Here is a 23,797-nt window from a genome sequence, read left to right as displayed (position 1 = left end):
CCCGTCCAGTGGATCCCAGGAAGGACTGGACCGGCTGTGCCCCGCCATCCGGTAGGTCCTGCTAAGTACTGGGCTGGCTGTATCCCTGCCCCATCCCAGCGGGTCCCGGGAAGCGCTGGGCAGGCCGTGTCCCTGCCCACTCCCAGCGGGTCCCGGGAAGCCCCACCCGTGCCCTCACCAGGAAGATGAAGGCGGGGTAGCCGATGAGGGCGATGGCGGTGGACAGCTTCCGCTTATTGCCGCCGCTGTAGGTGCCCGCCGGCTTGTCCGCGTACTGCCTCAGCTCCAGCTTCTCCAGGGCCCACTTCACCACCTGAGGGCACGGTGCGGAGGGAAGGGGCACGGTGGGGCGGGGGCGGGCAGGGCCAGGCGGGACGAGGGAGCGGGAGCCGGCAGAGCCGGGCCCCGTACGGACTCCCCGGGGGGAGGGCTGCCCCCGTCGGCTCCCCCGCGGCAGCCCCGCCGCAGCTCACCCGCTCCTCGTCCTTCCAGGGGATCCCCCGCAGCCGCGTGTACAGCTGCAGGTGCTCCCGGGCCGTCAGCTCGTCGAACAGCGCGTCGAACTGCGGGCAGTAGCCCACGCTCTGCTGCACCTGCAGCAGCTCCTTCAGGACGCTACCGGGTCGGGAGGGGAGACGCTCTTCACGGGCCCCACGCCTGACGGACCCTGGCCTCCCGGAGGACCCCGCCGCCGCCTCCCTCACTCATCGCCCTCAGCCCACCGAGTCTGCTGCCCCCCGGTCGACGCCCCCCCGGTCAGCCAGCAGGGTAGGGACCACCACCCCCGTGGCCGACCCAGCTCGGCCTGCCCGGCCCCCACGTGCAGGAACAAGATGGCCCCTGCAAGTCTGGCCTCTCCCCGCAACCCCCGCTCAGCCTCAGGTGGCTCCCCCCGGCCTCCCCTCGGCTCCTCCCGCCGACCTCCCCGGCGGCACCTGTGCCCATTGATGAAGGCCTCGCCCCCGGTGGTGCTCTCGTCCCCCGTCAGCATCTTGAAAGTGCTCGTCTTGCCGGCCCCGTTGACCCCCAGGAGGCCGAAGCACTCCCCGGGCCGCACCCCCACGCACAGCCGGTCCACCGCCAGGATGCGCCCCATTTTGCGGGACTTGTATACCTGCCCGGGGGGGGGGAAGGGGGCGGGCTTGGGGGTGGGTCCCCCGCCCCACCCCAGCTCCGGATCCTGCCTTCTGCCCGGCAGATCCAGACCCTGCCCTGCCCGGTCCTGCCCCCATGGTGGCACACCGGGGCTGTCTCTTTCAACCCCGGGCCGGAGGACGAACCAGCCCGTCTCCTCCCGCTACGCGTCCGCCGGGCCATCCCCGTTCTCCTCTCTACCCCTCCCCCTCCCCTCAGTCCGTCTCCTCCTGCCCCTCCCCGCCCCTCACCTTGGTCAGGTTCTCAATCTTGAGCATGTCGTTGTCGGCGTCTCCCCGCAGCACCCGCTGGCGCTCGCTGGCCACGTCCACGTCGTCCTCGATGGGCTTGGTGGACACCGGCAGCCTCCTGGGGAAGGATGGAGGCGCGTGGGACACCTCCCCTCCGACCCCCGACCCCCGCCCTCGGCCAGACTCAATCCTCTCCAGGGGACGGGGGACCCGGAGCGCCCGGACCCCAGCCGGGGCCCTTCCCTCGGACTCCGGCCGCCGGACGCGGTGATCATAATAATAATCATGGTATTTTTAAGCGCTTTTACTGGGTGCCAGGCACTCTACTAAGCGCTGGGGTGGACACGAGCAAATCGGGTCGGACACAGTCCCTGTCCCACGTGGGGCTCACCGTCTCAACCCCCACTTTACGGATGAGGTCACTGAGGCCCAGAGAAGTGAAGCGACTTGCCCACGGTCAGACAGCGGACAAGCGGCAGAGCCGGGATCGGGACCCGTGACTGCCTGACTCCCAGGGCCTTGCGAGATCTGTTATGCCAAGCACCAGGTGCCAGGGCGGAGACCAGCCACAAAGTAACACACTCACAGTGGGCTAACGATGACGAGGGCAGGACAGAGGAAGTGGGGAAGGGGAGGGGGCGCGGGTGGGGGTACGGCCTGGCGGCCGAGCTCAGTTCTGGCTGGCCCCTCCAGGCAGAGGAAGGACAGAGGAACTTGCAGAGGAAAGGATTGCCCCTGGACTGTAAGCTCCCCCTTTACAGTATCTTCTCACTGTTGGGAACATCTACCAACTTGGTTATACTGGAGTCACCCAAGCATTTAGTACAGTGCTCCGCACCCAGTATGCACTCAACAAATACCATTCTTCCATCGGACCACTGGTCTCTGGGGCTCCGCGGTTTTAATTTCAACAGAATTCGTCTTTCCACTCAAACCCTATCCTTCCCAAGGCTTTCTCACCCCTGTAATAATAATGATGTCGGTATTTGTTAAGCGCTTACTACGTGCAGAGCACTGTCCTAAGCGCTGGGGTAGATACAGGGTAATCAGGTTGTGCCACGTGAGGCTCACAGTCTTCATCCCCATTTTACAGATGAGGTCACCGAGGCACAGAGAAGTTAAGCGGCCCACGGTCACACGGCTGACAAGTGAACGCCACCCTCCTCCCCATCTCACAAGCCCCTAACCAAGGCATTTCTTTTGACTCATCTCTCTCCTTCCACCCACCCATTCAGACTGCACCAAATTCTGTCAGTCCTATAGTTTAAATCCGCCCTTTCCTCCCCATCCAAACTGCCATCACGTTAATCCGAGCTCGTATCCTAACCTGCCGCGGTTACTCTATCAAGCTCCTCGTTGACCTCCCTGCTTCCTGCCTCTCCCAACTCCGGTCCAGATTTCACTCTGCTCCTCGGATCATTATTTTACAAAAGCGTTCGGTCCAGGTTTCCCCACTTCTCCAAATCCTCCAGTGTTGCTCACCTACCTCCGCATCAAACAGAAAGTCCTTCTCATCGGCTTTACCATCAGCTCTCCCCCTCCTATCTCCTCTTCCACTACAACCTAATCCCGTTCTTCACTCCTCCAGCCCCGACCTACTTATTGTCTTTCCATCTTATCTCTTTCGCCGCTGGCTCCTTGCTCTCATCCTTCCTCCGGCCCGGAACTCCTTCCCCGTCGATATCCCGACAGACCACCTCTCTTCCCACCTTCAGAGACCTTCTGAAAATCACAACTCCTCCGAGAGGCCTTCCCTGCCAGACCCCTCATCTCTCCACAGAGGGGAAGAGAGCCGGTGGCTCTCCGGGGCGAGGGGCCCCTCTCTCTCTCAGGGATGGCATCCCCCGGCCCGACCGGCTTAAGGTCCGGCTTGGGTGGAAAGGGCGACAGTTGGCCCAAATGGGGCAAACTGGGAAATCTCTTTCATCTCAACACCTTCCTCCTGGCTCTGCTCTGGAGCTTCTGGGCCGGAGCCAACCGGCGGTCCGGGAGCCACCGTGACTCTTCCCCGGAATCTGCTGATCGACCGGCTCCCTCCCTGGCCCTCGCCCCCTCCCGGACTCACTGAGGCTGGCGGAGGAAATTGTACTGGCACATGATGGTGATGAAGAAGCCGACGAAGCCCTCGATCGTCATGGCGACCAGCCCACGGGTGACAATGTCCCATTCAAAGGGAGACTTTATCTTGTCGAACTGCCCTGTGGGACGAGGGGCGAATGGGAGCTGTGCTTGTCGGGACGGTGGGGTGGGGGAACCAGGCCACCCTCCGCCTCCCACCGCCCAGGGCTGCCGCCCCCTCCTCCCACAGAAGGACCCCCGAGGGCGGCCCCCCGGCTCCCGACGCACCGATCTTGGCATAGTATTCGTTGATGTACTCGTTGTAGGCCATCTCCATGAGCCCATGGCCCAGGTTGTAATTGGGGAAGACGAGGAAGCAGCTCTTCAGGTAACTGTTCACCACCTTCAGGTCCTGAGGGGAGGGTGCGGTGGGGGCGGGACTCAGCCTGGCTGGGTCTTCTCGGCAACGCTGCACCCCTGGCTTCCCTTTGGCGTCCCCGGTGGCGCCCCCGACCCAACTCCCGCCTCCAGATACCTTGTCATGCTCAAAGAGCTGGAGCAGGAAGGTGGCCACGGTGGCAGTGATTCCGATGAAGAGGTTGATGACGATGAGGAAGACGTAGGCCGAGCTGGGCACCTCGAACCAGAAGGATGCTGGGTACATGATGGGGGTGATGGACCAGCTGGGGGCGAGGGGGAGCGGTCAGTGCCCGGCCATCGTGCCCGTCTTGGGATGTGGGGTTGGGGGGCGGGGCATCCTTCCCAAGGTGGAGCCCGAGTGCCGGGGTCTTCTCGGCCGCCTCCACGCCCTCCCTCCCTGTGCCCCCAGGAGTCCAGGGAGGGGAGGGAGGAAGCAGCTGGCCGGCTAGGGAGGGCGGAAGTGGGGCAAACGTACCCGTAGAGCAGGAAGAGGGAGAGGACGGCGGGGAAGTTGGTGGGGGAGGTGTAGGCGGGGAGATCGAACACGAAAAGGATCATGATGCAGCACGTGGCCGGGACCAAGTAGTTGAGCTGCGAGACGAGCGGGGTGGGAGACCGAGGTCAGGGAGGGCCACCCTGTGCTCCCCGGAATTCTGGGTGACCCCAGGCCCGAACCTCAAGGAAGGAGGCCTGGGGGGACCCGGAGCCCCCTCCCACACTGGGCCACCCGTCCCACCCCAGTCTCCCTCCTTAGGCTGCTCGGAGGGTCCCGGACGGGGTCGGTCCGGTCGGTCCCGCACCTCAAGAAGTAAGTCCGGCCTTCTCTGGGGTCGGAAAGCCCCGGTAACGATGCCCCCCAGTTCCGCCCCCTCCCGACCCCCCCAGCCCACATCCCCAGGGTTGCTCGGCAGGACGGGGGTGGAGCGACCAGTCGGCGGGAGGCCGGAGCGGCGGTGGGCGCTTGTTGGGGGCCGGGGAGGGGGCTTAGGTCTCACCATGTCCCACACGTAGTTGGCCAGCCAGTAGATGACGGGGTTGCAGCCGCTGACGAACTGCAGATGCTTGGCCTTGGTGGCCTTCTCGGCCACCAGGAAGACCACGAAGCTGGCCGGCACGAAGGACATGGCCACGATGACGAAGATGGCGATGACCACATCTGTGCCCTGCAGCCTGGGGTGACGCGAGAGGGGGCGGGGGTCTCACCGCCAGCACCCAGGACCCGGTTCTCTTTCGGGGAGGCCGGGGGGAGCCACCCCGCATGGCTAATAATAATCCTAACTGTGGGATCTGTTAAGTGCTTACTACATGCCGAACGTTGCGCTAACATTTCCCGGGGGGAAATGCAGGATAAGCAGGTTGGACACGGCTCCCGTCCCTCATGGGGCTCCCAGTCTAAATGGAAGGAAGAACGGGTATTGCAGCTCCATTTTCAGAGGAGGAAACTGAGGCACAGAGAAGCTAAGCGATTTGCCAAGATCACCCAGCAGGCAAGTGGCGATGCCGGGATTAGAAGCCAGGTCCTCTGACCCCCAGGCTTGACCTCCGTCCCCTAGGCCACACCGCCAAGCCTCCACGAGCCGGACGTAAAGAGTCATCGAGCTCGCAGACAAGCCCCTTGTCTCCATCCTTCCCTCTGCCTTCCCAGGAGCGAAGCGGGCAGAGTCAGTTGTACATATGGAGTGCATACTATGTGAAGAACGCTGTACTAAGCGCTCAGTAAGGCTCAGTGCCAGCCCCGCTTTGGCATTCTGAGGCTCGGGAGGTCCCATCCCCTCGCCCTCCCCCGGCAAGGGCCCCTCGGGACGTACAGGTAATCCAGGGAGAGGCTGGCGCTGGTCTTGTTCATGGGATGGTTGGTGACGGTGATGCCTGTGGTGGAGCAGAAAGGGGCGAAGTCAGAGGTCGGCACCGGGGCCTCGTCCCACGGCGGACCCGGGCGGGCGGCCGTGACGGTGTCTCGCCGGGCCGGCTGCTCACCGAAAGTGGCCGGGTTCCCCTTGCTTTTGGGCAGGTTGGCACGGAGGATGGCGTTGTTGAGCGTGTTGAGGTAGGTGGGCATGCTGTGGTAGCCTTTGTTGTTGTAGAAGACCTGGGGGAGCGGACGCGGAGACCGGCCCCGGTCAGAGGGGGCGGCCCCGCTGGCCGCCGGTGGAGGGGAGGGGGCCCGGCCGGGACGCTGGAGAGCGGGGAGGATTGGGGCTGACCGGAGGAGGGAGCCTCGCTGGCCGCTGGGGAAGGGGAACTGGTCAGGTGCAGGGACGCCGGGGGTGGTCCCAGTTAGGGTCTGGAGGGAGGACAGGGCGGGGACGACCACAAAGGGGAAGCCCCGCTGGCCGCTGATAGAGGGAGAGGTCCTAATCAGGAGGGTAGGCAGGGCGAGGACGGCACGAGGGGGCAGTCCCGCTGGCCACTGCTGGAGAGGCGGGTCCCGGCCAGGACCCCGGAGGGCAGGGCGGGCCGGGGTTGACCAGAGGAGACCGCCTCACTGGCCGCCGTGGAGGGGGACTGGGCGGGCGCAAGGGGGAGGTCCTGGCCGGGGTCTGGAGGGCAGACGGGGCTGGGCTGCTTCAGTCCTGGTCGTTCGTGCTGCGGGATGGCAGCGACCATCCCCTGCCCAAGGGAGGGGCAGCAGGCGGGGGCGGGGGCTGCCGGATCCTCTACCTGGGCCGTTCGTCGCACCGCGATCTTCCGCACCAGGGGAGGGGCCTGGGCCCCAAAGGATGCTGGGATGGACTTCTGGATGTTGCCAAAGGTGACAGCTCCGTAGCTGGAGGGGAAGAGAGGAAGTCGCGGGGGACACTTGCCACTTGGCCCCGCTCTGAGACGCTCCCCCTTAAGCCGGGAGTCCCAGGCGGGGCGGGGGCCGTGTCTTAGCTGATGACCTTGAATGTCCCCAGTGCTCGGGCACCCGGTAGGAACTTAACAATCAATTACAATTATCGCTATCGTTAATTATGAGGCAAAGCTCTCCTCTTGAACCCCTGGGGCGTCCCGGCAGCCTTGTCTGCCTCCCCGCCCCCCCAACCTCAGAGCCCCTGACCACCCCGCAAAGTGCCAGAAGACCCCCCACCCTCGGACCAGCCCCCAACCCCTCCGGGCCCCCTCCCCTGGCTCCCACTCCCCTGACCGGTGCAGTCGGAAGCGGTCCGAGGTGTAGAGCAGATACTCCGAGACGTTGCGGCCGGTGACGTCCACCAAGATGTCCCCGGTCACTACTTTGACCTGGGGCGGGCGGCCGCCCACGCCGCTGGGGCAGGAGAAGCCCGTTCCTTGCATGGAGCAGGTGCACTTGATGGGCTCGTGGACGGTGCGGGGCAGGGCCGGGGGGGACGTCACCGTCTCTGTGGGCACAGCCAGGGGCTCCCTCAGGACCGTCCCCACCTCCCGTCCCACACTCTGCCCAGAGCCCGCTGAGACAGCCGGCTCCAGGACCTACAGAAAGCTGGCTCCAGAACCCACAGAGAGCAGACTCCAGAACCGGCAGAGAGCGACGGCTCCGGACGGAGACGGCCCTCGGTGAGCCACGGGGGTCTGGCCCACCAGACTACGGGACGAGGGTGGGGCTGGCTCTGGCTAGTTAAAGTGAAAAGCCCAGATATCACCTGCCAATCTTGGGATCCATCCCCAACGCTCAGCACATAGTACACGCTTAACAAACATCACAACTACTATTATTATTAGTTCCCAGCTTTCTTCTGAGTGGCCCTACCCCCTTCTCCCACCTCGCCTCCCTCTCCCGTCAAGCCTGCTTTAAACTGCGCCACCCCATCGCCCATCCTGCCCCCCACCCCGGCTCTGTCCTCCACCACGTTCTCTGTCATCATCTCTGTCCTGTTCTCCACTTCCCTCCGAGCGAGTCGGGCCCAGAGGGGCCCCTCCCCGGCCAACGGTCCGAGCCCAGGGGAGTGTCTGATGGAAGACCGGAGTTCGGCTGTTTCCCGTTCTCACGGCTCGGAGAGTCCAGGGTCCACGAATGGAATCCGGGGCCGGAGACCAAAATTGGCTGGCCTGATTCCGATACATCAAAGCCACGGAACAAACTTAGACCGGGTGACGGATGAGTTCTAAAAAAAGTTCATTTTCCCTCAAAATATCGGTTCGGATTTTTTTTCTCCTCAGAAAAACAGCACAGATCAGTGGAAAGAGCCCGGGCCTGGGAGTCAGAGGACCTGGGTTCCAAGCCCAGCTCTGCCACTTGCCTGCCGCGTGATCTTGGGCAAGTCGCTTCTCTTCTCAGGACCTCAGTTTCCTCCTCTGTAAAATGGGGATTCAATACCTGCTCTCCCTCCTTAATCTGTGAGTCTCACATGGATTTAAGACTGAGCACCCCCATGTGGGACGGGGATTGGGTCCGACCTAATTAACTTATACCTAATTCCAGTGCTTGGAACGGAGTTTGACGCGTAGTCAGCGCTTAACGGGTACCATAAAACAAAGAAAGATATGGGACAGGGGCTGAGTCTGATCTTACTGTGTTTATCAGGACTCTAAGGGAAGGAGCTTCTTGCCCACATCTCTCAACCCCAGCGCTTAGTACAGTTCTGGGCACAAAGCGAGCACTTAGCAAACTCCACAGTTGTTATTATTACTATTATTGTTATTATTCTATTCTCCAGCCACACTCACTCCCTTGGAGAACTCATTCGCTCCCACAGCTTCAGCTGTGCGGATGATCGCCAGATCTCGATCTGCAGCCCTTAGCTCTCTCCTCTGCAGTCACACATTTTCTTGTGCTTCAGGATATATCCACTTGGATGTCCCAACACCTCAAATTTAACATTTCCAAAACAGAACTTCTCAGCTTCTCGCTCAAACCCTTGCCCTCCCCCTGACTTTCCCATCACTGCAGACGGCTTCACCACCCTCCCTTTCTCACGAGCCCGTAACCTCGGCGCTACCCTTGACTTATCTCTCTCATCCAACCCGTACCGAATATATTCAATCTGCCCCCAAATCCCTTCGGTTCAACCTTCCCAACGTCGCTCGGATCGACTCTTTCCAGCCCACCCGAACCGCCACCGTGCTAATCCGAGCCTTGACTACTGCATCAGCCTCCTCGCTGGCCTCCTTCGACTCCTGTCTCTCCCCACTTCATTCCCCGCTTCACTCTGCTGGCTGGATCATTTTTCTACCAAACGGTTCAGTCCACGTCTCCCCACTCCTCAAGAACCCCCAGTCGTTGCCCACCCACCTTCGCGTGGGAAACCCCATGGCGTGACTTTAAAGCAGTCAATCGCCTGGACCTCTCTACCTCACCTCGCTGCTCTCTTATTACGACCCAGTCTGTAGACTTCGCTACTCCAACGGACGCTTCCCGCTGATGGCAGCCGGGGCAGCAATGGCAGTTGCTGAGGCGAGCGGTGCCTGGAGGCCGGTGCTGGGGTCTGAGTGCGACTCCACAAGGCCGAGCCCATTGACCCCACGCAGCCTCACCCTCCCCAGCTTCTGCCGGCCCTCCCCAACCTCCCCCTAGCCTTCCTTGCTGGGACCTGGCACCGGGAGGCTCTTGCAAGAAGTCTCCTCTTCCCCTGGCCCCCTCGGCACCGCTGGCTCTTGCAGTCCTCCTGGCCTGAGACGACTTGGCTCCCTCCATGCCCGACTGCGCTCTCTTCCCTCCATGGTGCTCTCTTCCCTCCGCTTGGCCACTCCTCATGATCCCACTGCTCCCCGGTCCCTGATGTAAATACATTCCAAGCGCTTAGCACAGTGCTCTGCACATAGTAAGCGCTCAGTAAATGCTACTGAATGAATAAATACTGCACCTCGATCTGGTCTAATTCACCGCCGACCCCTCAGTCACGTCCTGCCTCTGGCCTGGAACGCCTTCCCTCTTCGTACCCGACGGCTGATCGACTTTCCCCGCCTTCAAAGCCTTATGGAAAGCACACCTCCTCCGAGAGGCCTTCCCCGACTAAGTCCTCATTTCCTCTTGTCCCACTCCCTTCTGTGTTGCCCTTGCACTTTGATTTTCTCTCTCTCACCCCCACAGCACTTACCTACATATCCCTAATTCATTTCTATTGACGTCTGCCTTCCCCTCTAGACTGTAAACTTGTTGCGGGCAGGGAACGTGTCTGTTTATTGTTACGTTCTGCTCTCTCAAGTGTCTAGTACAGTGCTCTGCACACAGTGAGTTCTCAATAAATATGACTGAATGAATGCATGAATGAACTGCGGGCAGGGAACGTTGTCTACCAACTCTGTTTTATCGTTATATCGTACTCTCCCAGGTGATTAACACAGTGCTCTGCAGACAGTAAGAACTCAGTAAATGCGACTGATTGATCGATTGAAAAAGCCCGGGCCCGGGAGTCAGAAGAGCTGGGTTCTAATCCTAGCTCACTTGCCTGCTGTGTGACCTTGGGCAAGTCATTTTACTTCTCTGGGCCTCAGTTACCTCCTCAGGAAAATGGGGATTCAATAGGTGTTCTCCTTCCCACTCAAACTGCTGTGCTTCAGTGACCTCTTCAGTAAAAGAGGTTGAATCGTCTACAGTCGATGCTTAGAATTCCTTAACTCCCATTCTCTCCTAGACCCCCTCCGATCTGGCTTCCGTCCCCTCCACTCTATCGAGACTGCTCTCTCTAAGGTCACCCGTGACCTCCTTCTCGCCAGATCCAATGGCTCCTACTTCATTCTGATCCTCCTTGACCTCTCTGCTGCCTTTGACACTGTCGACCATCCCCTCCTCCTCCATACCTTTTCTCACCTTGGCTTCACGGACTCCGTCCTCTCCCGGTTCTCTTACCTCTCTGGCCGGTCATTCTCGGTCTCCTTCAGTGGAGCCTCCTCCCCCTCCCGTCCTTTAACTGTTGGAGTTTCTCAAGGGTCAGTTCTCGGCCCTCTTCCGTTCTCCATTTACACTCACTCCCTCGGTGAACTCATGCGCTCTCACGGCTTCGACTACCATCTCTACGCAGATGACACGCAGATCTACATCTCCGCCCCTGTCCTCTCCCCCTCCCTTCGGGCTCGCATCTCCTCCCGCCTCCGGGACGTCTCCACCTGGATGTCGGCCCGCCACCTAAAACTCAACACGAGCGAGACCGAGCTCCTCATCTTCCCTCCCAAACCCGGTCCTCTCCCAGACTTCCCTATCACCGTGGATGGCACGACCGTCCTTCCCGTCTCTCGGGCCCGCGATCTCGGTGTCATCCTTGACTCGTCTCTCTCGTTCACCCCGCGCGTCCTATCCGTCACCGAGACCCGCCGGTTTCACCTCTAGGATATCGCCAAGATCCGCCCTTTCCTCTCCACCCAAACGGCTACCTTACCGTTACGGGCTCTCGTTATATCCCGGCTAGACTACTCGTTATATCCCGGCTAGACTACCGTGTCGGCCTTCTCTCTGACCTCCCTTCCTCCTCTCTCGCCCCGCTCCCGTCTGTTCTTCACTCCGCCGCCCGGCTCATCTTCCCGCAGAAACGATCTGGGCGTGTCACTCCCTTTCTTAAACAACTCCGGTGGTTGCCCATCGACCTCCGCTCCAAACAAAAACTCCTCACTCTAGGCTTCGAGGCTCTCCATCACCTTGCCCCTTCCTACCTCTCCTCCCTTCTCTCTTTCTACCGCCCACCCCGCACGCTCCGCTCCTCCGCCGCCCACCTCCTCGCCGTCCCTCGGTCTCGCCCGTCCCGCCGTCGACCCCCGGGTCACGTCCTCCCGCGGTCCCGGAACGTCCTCCCTCCTCGCCTCCGTCAAACTGATTCTCTTTCCCTCTTCAAAACCCTACTTAAAACTCACCTCCTCCGAGAGGCCTTCCCAGACTGAGCTCCTCTTCTCCCTCTACTCCCTCTGCCATCCCCCCTTCACCTCTCCGCAGCTTAACCCTCTTTTTCCCCTTTTCCCTCTGCTCCTCCACCTCTCCCTTCCCATCCCCACGGCACCGTGCTCGTCCGCTCGACTGTATATATTTTCGTTACCCTATTTATTTTGTTAATGAATTGTACATCGCCTCGATTCTATTCAGTCGCCATCGGTTTTTACGAGATGTTCTTCCCCTCGACTCTATTTATTGCCATCGTTCTTGTCTGTCCGTCTCCCCAGATCAGACCGTAAGCCCGTCAAACGGCAGGGACTGTCTCTATCTGTTGCCGACTTGTTCATCCCAAGCGCTTAGTACAGTGCTCTGCACATAGTAAGTGCTCAATAAATACTATTGAATGAATGAATAAAAGGATACCTGTTCTCCATCCTCCCAGACTGCTGAGCCTCAGTTTCCTCCTCTGTAAAATGAAGACTAAATACCTGTTCTCCATCCCCCGCTAAACCTTGAGCCCGAGTGGGACAGAGACTGTGTCCGATCTGCTGATCTCGCACCTACCCCGGCGCACGCATCAAATACGCTGGGCACGACGACGACGATGATGACCAAGTGCTTAGTACAGTGCTCTGCACACAGTAAGCGCTCAATAAATACCACTGAATGAACGGGCCCAGCAGGAGTAGGCCCCAGAAGGCCCGACTCCCAGGTCCGTGAAGCGGAGGCCCCGTTTACCTCGGGACGTGGTGGGCCCCACGGTGGCGTTCCAGGCCCGCGGGAGATCCAGGCCCGGGGAGGCGGGGAAGTCGGAGGGGGCCGGAGAGGGCGGCGGAGGCACGAAGTTGGACAGGGGCAGCCCCTGGGTGAAGGAGTCCACGCACATGGCGTCGAAGTATTTGGCGGCCACCATCTTGGACTCGCTGCTGCTCAGGTTCAGGGTGGGCCCCAGGCTGGCGTTGGCGGCGGCCTTGAGCACGCAGGTCGCGCCCACGCCGGAGGGCAGGCGGAAGGTGTTGACCAGCTGCTGCGGGCTGGCGTCAGGGGACAGCTTGAGGCTGCGGAGGGGGAGGGTTTAGCCCCGGGAAATCCCTCCCCGGTCCCCTGCCTCCTGCCCCCTCCGCCCTCTGGGCCCTAGGTGCCCCCCGTCCACCCGCTCCCCCATGCCCCAGGACCCTCCATTGTCTACTCCCACCCTGGGCTCCCCAGGACCTCCCTCCGCCCCCAGGACGTCTCCTCCACGAGCCCTTCCCTGACCAAACCCTTCTTTCCTCTTCTCTCCCTCCCTTCTGCATCACCTTGACTTGCTCCCTTTATTCATCCCTCATCCAGCCCCTCACCACTTATGTCCACTTCTGTCATTTATGCATTCCTATTAATGTCCGTCTCCCCCTCTAGACTGTAAGCTCGCTGTTGACAGGGAACATGTCCGTTATATCGTTCTGTTGATCTCTTCCAAGTGCTCAGTGGAGTGCTCTGCACACAGTAAGCCCTCAATAAACACAATTGACTGACTGACTCCCCCCACCCCCAGTCTACGAGGAGAAGCCCCCACCTCCGGGCGGGGGGATGCCCACATGGGCACTCACTGATATTCACGGCGCTCCTCGTTGGCGAAGGGAATGAAGTTCCCCCGGGGCTGGGTGTAGTTGTGGTACTGAGAAGGGGTGAGGGTCAGCGGGGGCAGGTCACCTGCGGGGAAGTGGATGGGATCTGGCGGGGGGGCTCTGGGAGTCTCCTGACCGGCCCCCGCTTGCCCCAAGGTTGCCCTTGAGGAGCTAGTCGGTGGCCTCGAGGCGCCCAATCAGCTCCCTCCTCCCCGCCCCCTCACTCTTCTCCACTACAGCCCGGCTGGCACCCTTCGCTTCTCAATCGTCAACCTCCTCGCTGTCCCTGGCTCTTGTCTCTCTCGCCGCCGGCCCCTTGGCTCACGTCGCCCGTCCTGCCCGGAAGGTCGCTGTGGGCAGGGAAGGTCACTCTTCATTGTTGCATTGTACTTTCCCGAGCGCTCGGTACAGTGCTTTGCCCAAAGTGAGCGCTCAATACGTACGATGAATGGAATGAACTCCTCCTTCCCATCCGGCAGACCCCCACTCTCTCCATCTTCGAAGCCCTCTCCTCCAGGAAGCCTTCCCTCATTGGTCCCTCATCTCCCCGCCCTCTTCTCCTCCCCTTCTGCATCACCTACCCGCTTAAGTCCGAAACCCCTAAGCATTAAGGGAGTCATCCCGAACCCACAGCGCTAGTCGTCTGACTCTATCACGCGGCCCCCTCCCAAGCGCTTAGCCCAGTGCGCGGCGCCCGAAAAATCCTGTTGACTCATGGACGGCTAGGCTAGCTCCCACCAGGGGCCTCCTGGCATCGAACTCTCCCCGTCCCCCTCCCCTACACTCCGCCAGTCCCCCCTCCTCCCGCCCGATGCCGGCCGATACCGATCTCGGGGACGGAGAGGGCCACGGTCATGGCGACGCAGACGAAGAAGGCTGGCAGCAGGATCTGGGAGAAGAGGGCCTTGGTGTTGCGGCGGGCACAGTGGAAGCGCTTGAGGAGGAGTCCGTGGAACTGGCGTAGCTTCAGCCACCAGCCCTCCAGCTTGAAGCTGCCCCGCTCCTCCTGGATCGAGGCTTCGGCTTCGGGCTCTGCAGCGGGGCAGGGGCGAGAGCGCGCTGGCGGGGGCGCCCTCCGGCCCCGGGATGGGCATCCCCCCACCGCGCCGAGGCAGCCCGAGAGGTTACCCCGCAGAGGCCTGGGCCTCGGGGGTGGCTGGGGATGCGAGGGTGAGCTTGGCGTGAGGAGGGGCCCTGAGCCAGACTCCCACCTTAGGAGTGACTTCAAAGTTCTGCCCCTGGGCTTGGAATCACCTTAAGGGTAGGGATCATACCTCCCAGCTCCATGGAACCATCCCCGGTGCTCAGCGTGGTGCCTGGCACAAAGTAAGTGTTCAATACTATTGATTGATTAAGTGGGATGGCAGAGACGAGCCAGAGGAGATCAGCAAGGCCAGCAGCGGGTGATGGGGGTGGGGTTGCCACTGGCAGAGCGTTGGCCATTTGAGTGGGGTTGGCCACTGGGATGGGCTGGCCATTGAGGTGTGCGTAGGGGTCACTGGGATGGGGTTGGCCATAGGGCTTGGGTTGGCCATTGGATTTGGGCTGGCCAATGAGGTGCGGGGGGGGGGGATCGTCGGGGTTGGGTTGGCCACCGAGGTGAGGTTGACCACCGGCATGGATTGGCCATTGCGTTTGACTTGGAAGCTGGCGCGGGGGCCTCAACCTCCGGGTTCGGGTTAGCCGCTGGGGTGGCTCCAGGAGTGGCGTTGGCCACTGGGGCGGAAGGTCATCGGGGTCAACCTCCGGCAGGGTGGGGAAGAAGGGACGATTGGCGGCTACCCCCCCGGGGCCGGCCCCTCCACCCTCGGACGCGTCCCTCCCGGCCCCCGCCACCACCCACCTTGCAGGCTGACGTTGTCCGGGTCCTGGGGGTTGTCAAACAGCGGGGCGTAGTCCCCGTAGAACTCGGAGAAGGCCCCACCTTCCTCGCCCCGCGCGGAGCCCACGGAGGAGGCGGCCGAGTGCAGGGAGGCCTGGGACTGCGCCAGCCTGGAGCAGTCCAGCAGGTTGCTGCCCTCCGCGGCGGGGAGCTCGGCTCCGGCCCCGCTCCCGCCCGCCGGCGGCTCCCCGCCGCTCGCCGCCTTGGAGAAGGTGCCCTTCGGGGACTCTCTCATATCTGTCGGGGTGGGGAGAGGAGCGAGGGAGGGAGGAGAGGAGAGGAGGGGGGCTTTTCAAGGCCTGCCCACCCCCGCCCTCAGTCCGGGGCCCCGTCCCCTGCCGGGGAAAGCGGCACAGGAGGGCTGAGACCCAGCAGGCTGACTTTCCAGGATTCCCCAGGATTCCCAGCCCTCCCCGGCCCGCCCCGCGCCGCTCTGACCGGCATCGCTGTTCTCCAGGGACTGGTCCTCCTCGGAGACCTTGAGGAAAACTTCCTCCAGCGTGGTGTCCGTCAGCCCGAAGCTCGTCAGCTCCAGCTCCGCCAGGCTCTGCTCCAGGTGCTGGGCCGAGGGCAGGGCCCGAACGCAGGGACCGGGAGTAGGAGAGGGGAGAAGGGGCCGGGAGCGGGGACAATTACTCTCCCCTCCTTCAAAGCCTTATTAATAATAATAGTACTGGTATTTGTTAAGCGCTCTCTGTGCAGGGGACTGTAATAGGCGCTGGGGTGGAAACAAGCAGATTGGGGTCGATACAGACCCTGTCCCGCATTGGGATCGCAGTCTCATCCCCCATTTTACAGATGAGGTAACTGAGGTGCGAGAGAATTCAATCGTATTTATTAGGCACCGTACTAAGCGCTTGGGAAGTACAATTCAGCAACAAAGACAATCCCCGCCCACAACGGGCTCCCAGTCTAGAAGGAGGGAAGTGAAGTGACTTGCCCGAGGTCACACCGTGGACAAGTGGCGGAGCGGGATTAGAACTCATGACCTTCGGACTCCCAGGCCCGTGCTCTATCCGCCGCTTATTGAAGACCCATCTCCTCCGAGAGGCCTTCCCAGACTAAGCCCCACTTTTCCTCACCTCCCACTCCCTTCTGCGTCGCCCTAAATTGCCCCCTTTGCTCTCCCCCAATCCCGCCCAGCACCACGGCACTTATGTATCTGTTATTTGATTTATTTGTATTGCTGTGTCTCCCCGCCTCTAGACTGTGATCTTGATGTATTGTGCTTTCCCAAGTGCTTAGTACAGTGCTCTGCACACAGTAAGCGCTTAATAAATACGATTGAGTGAACGAATGAGAGGGCGCAGGGGCAGGCTGGATGGTCTCCGGCCCGCTAAGGCTCCCTACCGGGCCCGGCCGAGACCCCCAGGCCCAGGGCGGCCCCCGCGGGGCGGCTACAGGTACCTGGAAGAGGCGCTCAAAGCAGCCCTTCTTGACGGCCTCGCTGGGCAGGATGTAGGAGAGCTCGGTGTTGGTGTCGGAGACCAGCAGGCCGGACGCCACGTACTTCTTGATGAACTGGGTGACGCGGGCCTCGGAGCAGGGGCTGACCGGCGGGTGCGAGGTGGGGCTGGGCACCTGCCCGGGTTCTGGCGGGGACGGGAGACGACGAGGGGAGACGAGGGAAGGGGGAGAGGAAGACAGGATTGATCTAGGGGCACGAGGGAACGCCCCCTACGACTGTTCTTTTGGAGGGCAGGGAAAGCCTCTAACAGCAACAATAATAATTGCGGTATTTGTTAAGCGCTTACTGTGTGCCAGGAACTGTACTAAGCGCTGGGGTGGATACGAGCAAATCGGGTTGGACGCGGTCCCTGGCCCACGTGGGGCTCGCGGCCTCAATCCCCATTTTACAGACGAGGTAACCGAGGCCCAGAGAAGTGAAGTGACTTGCCCAACGTCGCAGAGCTGACCAGTGGAGGAGCCGGGATTAGAACCCGTGACCCTCTGACTCCCAGACCTGGGCTCTTTCCGCTAGGCCAAGCTGCTTCTCTACCGACTACCGACTCGGTTGCACTGTCTTCTCCCGAGTGCTTAGTACAGCGTCCTGCGCCCAACAGACCGTATCTGCTATGGTATCGTCCTCTCCCAAGTGTTTAGCGCAGTGCTCTGCACAGTAAGCACTCAAAAAACATCACCGATAGAGACCCGGTCCGAGCTCTGTCCTTGCCACTCAAATATGTGCCCCTTGAGTTCCCTGGCACCGCCCGCGAGAAGTCGCACGGCCTAGTGGAAAGAGCCCAGGCCTGGGAAGTCAGAAGGTCCCGAGTTCTAATCCCAGCTCTGCCGCGTGCCTGCCGAGGGACCTTGGACGAGTCACTTAACTTTTCCGGGCCTCAAATCCCTCATCTGTAAACTGGGGATGAAATAGCCGGTTTCCTTAGACCGCGAGCCCCGCGTGGCACAGGGACTGTGTCCGTCCGCTCTGCTTGTTCTGTGTCTACCCCAGTGTTTGGCACGGAGTGGGGACGAACCAAGGACCAGAGTTATTCATTTTCAGGATAAGGCAAGGCCCTGTCTCGTGACCCATGGGGACGGATGCCCGGGGCCATGCTGCTTCCAAACCCGAAAGGGAACGGGGTTTGGACATCCCGTCCGGTGCCACATTCACCTCTCAGGTCTCCCTGCCTAGGCCCTGCTTGAATCAGCTCGTTGGGGGCGGGGAACGCGTTACCCATTGACGTACCGTCTTCTCCCAAGCGCTTAGAACAGCGCTCTGCACACGGTAAGCGCTCAATAAATGCGACTGACCGACTGACTGGCTAACGGAAGGGCTCGGGGAGGGGTCGGAGGTCCTCGCCCCCTCAGGCCCCGGCCGCCGGGGAACGCACCGGGCGGGCTGCGGGAGTCCGCCTGCCTCTTGACGACGGTGAGCCGATAGCCCTCGCCGTAGGTGCTCTTGAGGAAGAGGGGCGAGCCGCAGCACTTGAGCTTCCCGTGCGAGATGATGGCGATGCGGTCCCCGAGGAGGTCCGCCTCGTCCATGTGGTGGGTGGACAGCAAGATGGTCCGGCCTGCGGGCGGGGGCTCCGTCAGGGCCGGGCCTCCGCCGGGCTCCACCGCCCGCCCCCTCGCTGGAGATGGGTCGGGCCCCATCAGGCGACGCAGCCCCAAGAAGCGCAGTGGATGCCGGGAACTCGGCCCTGAGCGACGCGACTCCATCTTCTGGGCGAGGAGAGGCGGGCTCCCGACCCCTCCCCGATCTCCTCCGGCCACCGGGCCCGCTCACCCGGCTTGTACTTGAGGATGAGGTCCCAGATGGCCCTGCGGGCATAGGGGTCCACGCCGGCCGTGGGCTCGTCCAGGATGATGGCCCGCGAGCCGCCCACAAAGGCGATGGCCACCGACAGCTTCCGCTTCATGCCCCCGGACAGGGTCTGGACCAGCGAGTGACGCTTGTTGGTCAGCTCCAAGTCCTCAATCATCCTGTAGGCGGGGGATCGTGTCACCTCGGTCTTCGCCTCGGTGCTTAGTGTAGCCGCTCTGCACCCGGGAAGCACCCAATACACACCACTGACTGCGGCTGGCTCCCCGCTACAGTGTGAGCTCCTTCGTTCATTCATTCAATCCTATTTATTGAGCGCAGAGCACTGTACTGCGCGCTTGGGAGAGTCCAACACCACAACAAAAGGACACGTTCCCAGCCCCCGACGAGCTCAAGGTCTCGAGGGTGGGAATCGTGTTTCCGAATTATACCGTCCTCTCCCCAGCGTTTGGTGTAGTGTGCTGTACCCAGGAAGCGCTCAAGACATACCGCCGGCGGCGCCTGGCCCTCTGCTAGATTGCAAACTCCCTGAAGGCAGGAATCACGTCTCCTCATCCCGCAATCCACTCCCGATGCTTAGTATAGTGCTCTGCACCAAATGCTCAATAAATACCACCGATTCACTGATCCGTCATGTCCGTCTCCTCTGCTAGATTGTAAACCCCTTGGGGGCAGGGGTCGTGTCCTCCAGGGTCCTCTCCCCAGCACTTAGCGCAGCACTCTGCACCCAGTACGGGCTCATAACTGCCCCTGATTATGGGCAGGGAATGTGTCTGCTTATTCTCTGTACTGTAATATTAACAATAATAAATATGGTACTTGTTAAGCGCTTACTATGCGTCAAGCACTGTTCTAAGCGCTGGGGTAGATACAAGATCATCAGGTTGTCCCACGTGGGGCTCACAGTCTTCACCCCCATTTTACAGATGAGGGAACTGAGGCTCAGAGAAGTGAAGCGGCTTGCCCAAGGTCAAAGGGCCGCCAAGTGGCGGAGCCGGGATTAGAAGCCACGTCCTCTGACTCCCAAGCCCGGGCACTTTCCACTAAGCCACGCTGCTTCTCTGTACTCTCCCCAGCCCTTTGTAGAGTGTCCTGCACATAGTAAGTGCTCCATAAGTACCACTGATGGATGGATGGATCGATCGCTTGATTGACTGAGTCAGGCCTTTGCAGCTCCCTCCTTCCCTCCCTGGGTGAATCATCCCTCAGGTCCCTCCCCGTGTCCCCCAGGGAAGCCCCCCCAACCCCATCCGGGCCCTACTTCTCCATCTCCTTGTGGATCTCGTCCTGGGCCATGCTCTTGAGGCGGGAATAGAACCAGAGGTGCTCCTCCACGGTCAGATGGTCGAAGAGCACGTTGTGCTGCGGGCACATACCCAGGTTCTTGCGAATCTCGTCCATCTCGGTGCGGATGTCCCGGCCGTAGATGGTGGCCGAGCCGGATGTCGGGGGGAACAGGCCCGTCAGGATGGACCTGCAGAGGCGGGGTGGGGGGCAGGGTGGCGGCGCCCACAGGGATGGGCGAGGGGCCGGGGCGTCGGAGCCTCGGGCAGGGGTCTTGTCGGGGGGTGGTACTGAAGGCGGGATCGTGCCCACCGGTCGGGGATGCCAGGAGGGGGGCCGCCTTGTTGACGTCGCCGCCTTCCCTGCCTTCCCTCTCGCCATCCTCACCGTCCCGCCGGGCTGGGGCCACATCGGGGGGTGGAGGGGGCACCGACACCCTGCACGAGGCCCGCGGGAGCGGACGGCCCCAGCCCCTTCGTCCCCCCCGGCCGGACGCCTTCTGGGAGTCCCACCCGGCCGGTTGTCGAGGGGCGGGGAGGCGAGGGGCACCGGGGACTCACATGGTGGTGGTTTTGCCGGCCCCGTTGTGGCCCAAGAAGGACACCACCTGGTTTTCGTAGAGGTTGAGGCTCAGCTTGTTGAGGGCCATCTTCTTGTCCGTCTTGTAGATCTTGGTGAGCTTGTCGACGCACACCACGAGCGGCAGGTGGCTGGGCTCCTCCTCCATGCCCCGCGACTCCTCTGCAGCCAGAGTCCCCGGGAACGCGGGGGTCAGGCCAAGGGAGGCCGGGGAGGGGCCGGAAGTGGGCCGCGCGGTGCGGCAAGAGGGTGGGTGGAGATGACAGGAGTCGGGGAAAGGGGAGGCTGGAAAACCCCGAGGCCCCGGCGCAGCCCAGCTCCGGTCCCCCGGCAGACCTCCCGCCGTCCAGCGGCCCACCTGCCTCGGGCTGGCCGGCTCCTCGCCGTCCCCGCTGCCTTACCCAGCCTCCTGTTCTCCAGGGCGCAGGCCTGGTCCTCCTCCATGACACTGAGGCGGGGAGCCGGGGCCCAGGGCCAGCTCCACTCCCAGGCCTCGGTGCGGCCGCTGCCCAGCCAGTACGACTTCTGCAGGGGGAAGTACCAGGGCCGGGGGAGCCCGTACATACCTGGGGGGAGGGGGGGAGGTCAGTTGGGGAGCGGGGAGAGGTCGGGGAAAGGCCTCGGGGGGGGGGGGAACACGGCCCCTTCCCTTAGCGGGAAGAGGCACGCGTCCCTTAGCCTGGAGCCCCGTGAGGGGCGGACTCTACCGCGCCTCCCCCGCGCTCAGCCCAGGGCTCGGCACAGAGTGAGAGCGCAAGCGGTACCCCAATCAGCGGGATCATTCGAGCCCTCGGGGGGACCCGTCGCCCGCCCCCTCTGGACCGGCTTCCCGGGGGGGCTCTCCCGCCCCGGCCCCCTCGGTCCCCGGCCGGTACCTGGGTGCACGGCCTCGATGTACCAGGCGAGCCCCCCGTACACGGCCGCGTCCACCGTGAGCATCATCATGGACAGCAGCAGGTTGAAGTCATCGCCCTCCACCGGCGACTGGCTCAGGGTGTGCCACTGGATGCCCACGCCCGCCACCTCGTAGAGCGCAAAGTACTTGGAGCCCAGGCCGAAGGCCGTGGTGGACATAAGGGACTGCGCGGGGCGGGGGGAGGCCGGGTCAGAGGCAGGGAGATTTCAGGGGGGCCCCTCCCCACTCCACAAACCCCTCTTCCCCTCAGGACCCGGGGGGGGAACCCCCACTGCCCTCGCGGCCGGGGTCACCCCAACTCCGGCCCGCCTCCCCCCCCCCCCAAGCCCCTCTCTCGCTGGACGCTCACCGCGATGCACTTCTCAAAGGCGGTGATCTTGTCGTGGGCCACCTCCTCGCGAATGGCCACGTACATATAGGGCACATAGCTCAGGAAGTAGATGATGCCACCGCAAGCCGACGCCAGTTTCGCCTTCGAGTACAGCACCGACACCAGGAAGCTGGATCGGATGGGCGGGAGGAAGGGCGGTGGATACGGGCGGCACCAGTTGGGAGCAGGAGGGGGTGGTCAGCGTGACCTCCGTCCTCCCGGACGCTCAAACCCGTAGCCTTGACCCGGTCCCAGACTCCTCCCTCTCTTTCAACCGCTCACGTTTGGCCCGTCTCCCTCTAACTCTGTCACGCTCTCCCTAGTGCTTAGTACAGTGCCCGAGACAGAGCGTGCGCTCGACCGATACTATTGATAGTCGGTTCCCCGATTCCCAGGGGTTTTTCTTTTGCAACACTTCCACCGTCCGCCCCCTCCTTGGACATGCCGGTCCAGGCTACTGCATCGGCCTCCTCGTTGACCTCCCTGCCTCCAGTCTCTCCCCTCTCCGTACTCACTCCGCTACCTGGATCATTTTTCCAAAACACTGTTCCGGGCACGTCTCCCCACCCCTCAGAAACCTCCACTGACTGCCCTTCCCTCTCTGCATCAAATAGAAACTCCTCGCCAGCAGCTTTAAGGCAGTCAATCAGCTCTCCCTCTTCTTCATCCTCTCTCCTCTCCCGCTCCACCCCAGCTCTCACCCTTTGCTCTTCCAACACCAACCTTCACACTGTGATCTTGACTCACGGCCGGCCCCTCGTTCACGTCCTGCCTGGAATTCTCTCCAGCTTCACTCCCATCGCTCTCCCCATCTTCACCTCTCCCCAGAAGGCCTTCCGACACTCATGTCTAATCTCCCCGCCTTATTTCCTCCAACAATCTCATCAGCATTTTTGCACTTCTAAAGCATCTGTGATTGCGGTCTCTGTATCACTTATGTGACCATCTTTTATACTCCACTGCTTCACCTAATCTGAAATTTATTTTAGTGATTATTCCCCCTGCTAGATTTTAAACACCTTAAGGGCAGGGTTCTTGTCTACTAACTCTGTTGTACTCTCCCAAGTTCCAGGACAGTGCTCTGCACAGAGTAGACTGTACACTTATTGAGGGCAGGGATCATATATACTCAATCTACTGTACTCTCTCTAAAGCTCAGTACAGTGCTCTGCACAGAGTAGACTGTACGTGCACTGTCTATTTATCCTATCGTACCTTCCCAAGACCTTAGTACAGTGTTCTGCTCAGAGTAGACACTCAATAAATACTACTACTAATAATTATGGTATTTGTTAAGCGCTCACTATGTGCCGAGCACTGTTCTAAGCACGGAGGTAGAAACAGGGCAATCGGGTTGTCCCACGTGGGGCTCACAGTTTTAATTTCCATTTTCCAGAGCGGGTAACTGAGGCACAGAGAAGTGAAGTTGCTTGTCCCAGGCCACACAGCAGAAAAGTGGCGGAGCGAGGATTAGAACCCATGTCCTCCGACTCCTAAGCCCGTGCTCTTTCCACTAAGCCACGCTGCTATGATTGATGAGGGGTCCAGAAGTGATCATTACCAACAGGGAAAATAAGGCCCCTTTTCTTCTTCCCCTACACACAACATGGCTTTTATTATTAAAAAATAATTTTATTATTAAAAAACAATTTTATTTTATTATTATTATATGGTACTTGTTAAGTGCTTACTATGTGCCAAACTAGCTTACACACAAGTTAATCAGGTTGGACACACACCCTGTTCCACACTGGGCTCACACTCTTAATCCCCATTTTGTAGAGCTGAGGGAACAGAGAAGTTAAGTGGCTTGCCCGAGGTCACCCAGCAGACCAGCGGTGGAGCCGGGATTAGAACCCATGACCTCCCACTACCCCATGCTGCTTCTCACCACGCTGCTTTTCCTCACCAGCAAACGGACCCCTGGAATACTCTTGACATTTGTATGTCTGTCTCTCTTTTTAGCTCTTCGAACTCTTTGTAATCATCCTCATCATCATTGGAATACTACTACTAACTCAGGTATTTGTTCAGCATTTTCCATGTGCCATGACTGTGCTAACGGGAGGGAGAGCAGATAAAGAATTCCCATTTTACAAAGGAGGAAACCGAGGCCCAGAGAAGTTCTGTGATCTGACCAAGGAGCAGGAAAGTGGCGAAGGCGGAATTTAGGAGCCAGCTGCCCTGACTCCCAGATCCGGGCTCTTTCCGCAAGACCGCGCTGCTTCTCTCGAGGACAGAGAATGTGTCACCTCTTTATTCTGTCTTT

The 23,797-nt window shown here is 61.0% G+C and overlaps 1 protein-coding gene across 4 annotated transcripts in view; it reads right to left on the bottom strand.

Moving 5' to 3' along the window:
- The window catches only part of ABCA2 (ATP binding cassette subfamily A member 2), a 67,712-nt gene that overhangs the window by 6,077 nt on the left and 37,838 nt on the right, over nucleotides 1-23,797 (bottom strand). For 2 of the 4 annotated variants that reach the window (XM_029054249.2, XM_029054250.2), the window contains 27 exons: nucleotides 21,508-21,658; nucleotides 21,118-21,322; nucleotides 20,644-20,808; nucleotides 20,224-20,404; nucleotides 19,641-19,853; nucleotides 18,344-18,540; nucleotides 17,946-18,128; nucleotides 16,519-16,703; nucleotides 15,550-15,670; nucleotides 15,073-15,348; nucleotides 14,504-14,545; nucleotides 14,055-14,261; nucleotides 13,212-13,314; nucleotides 12,361-12,680; nucleotides 6,991-7,204; nucleotides 6,525-6,630; nucleotides 5,841-5,952; nucleotides 5,672-5,732; nucleotides 4,859-5,033; nucleotides 4,339-4,454; nucleotides 3,979-4,126; nucleotides 3,732-3,855; nucleotides 3,451-3,583; nucleotides 1,386-1,503; nucleotides 936-1,114; nucleotides 474-615; nucleotides 179-313 (listed from right to left, as the gene is read on the bottom strand). In XM_029054249.2, coding sequence (XP_028910082.1) covers nucleotides 179-313; nucleotides 474-615; nucleotides 936-1,114; nucleotides 1,386-1,503; nucleotides 3,451-3,583; nucleotides 3,732-3,855; nucleotides 3,979-4,126; nucleotides 4,339-4,454; nucleotides 4,859-5,033; nucleotides 5,672-5,732; nucleotides 5,841-5,952; nucleotides 6,525-6,630; nucleotides 6,991-7,204; nucleotides 12,361-12,680; nucleotides 13,212-13,314; nucleotides 14,055-14,261; nucleotides 14,504-14,545; nucleotides 15,073-15,348; nucleotides 15,550-15,670; nucleotides 16,519-16,703; nucleotides 17,946-18,128; nucleotides 18,344-18,540; nucleotides 19,641-19,853; nucleotides 20,224-20,404; nucleotides 20,644-20,808; nucleotides 21,118-21,322; nucleotides 21,508-21,658 — 4,312 coding nt within the window. The remainder of the gene's footprint in view (nucleotides 1-178; nucleotides 314-473; nucleotides 616-935; nucleotides 1,115-1,385; nucleotides 1,504-3,450; nucleotides 3,584-3,731; nucleotides 3,856-3,978; nucleotides 4,127-4,338; nucleotides 4,455-4,858; nucleotides 5,034-5,671; nucleotides 5,733-5,840; nucleotides 5,953-6,524; nucleotides 6,631-6,990; nucleotides 7,205-12,360; nucleotides 12,681-13,211; nucleotides 13,315-14,054; nucleotides 14,262-14,503; nucleotides 14,546-15,072; nucleotides 15,349-15,549; nucleotides 15,671-16,518; nucleotides 16,704-17,945; nucleotides 18,129-18,343; nucleotides 18,541-19,640; nucleotides 19,854-20,223; nucleotides 20,405-20,643; nucleotides 20,809-21,117; nucleotides 21,323-21,507; nucleotides 21,659-23,797) is intronic. The other 2 variants (XM_029054251.2, XM_029054253.2) reach the window with 1 other exon arrangement.

This window comes from Ornithorhynchus anatinus, chromosome X4 (assembly GCF_004115215.2).
Source record: "Ornithorhynchus anatinus isolate Pmale09 chromosome X4, mOrnAna1.pri.v4, whole genome shotgun sequence".
Taxonomy (NCBI): Eukaryota; Metazoa; Chordata; class Mammalia; order Monotremata; family Ornithorhynchidae; genus Ornithorhynchus; species Ornithorhynchus anatinus.
Note: the sequence above shows the minus strand (reverse complement) of the source record. Positions and strands in the feature narration are given on the sequence as shown.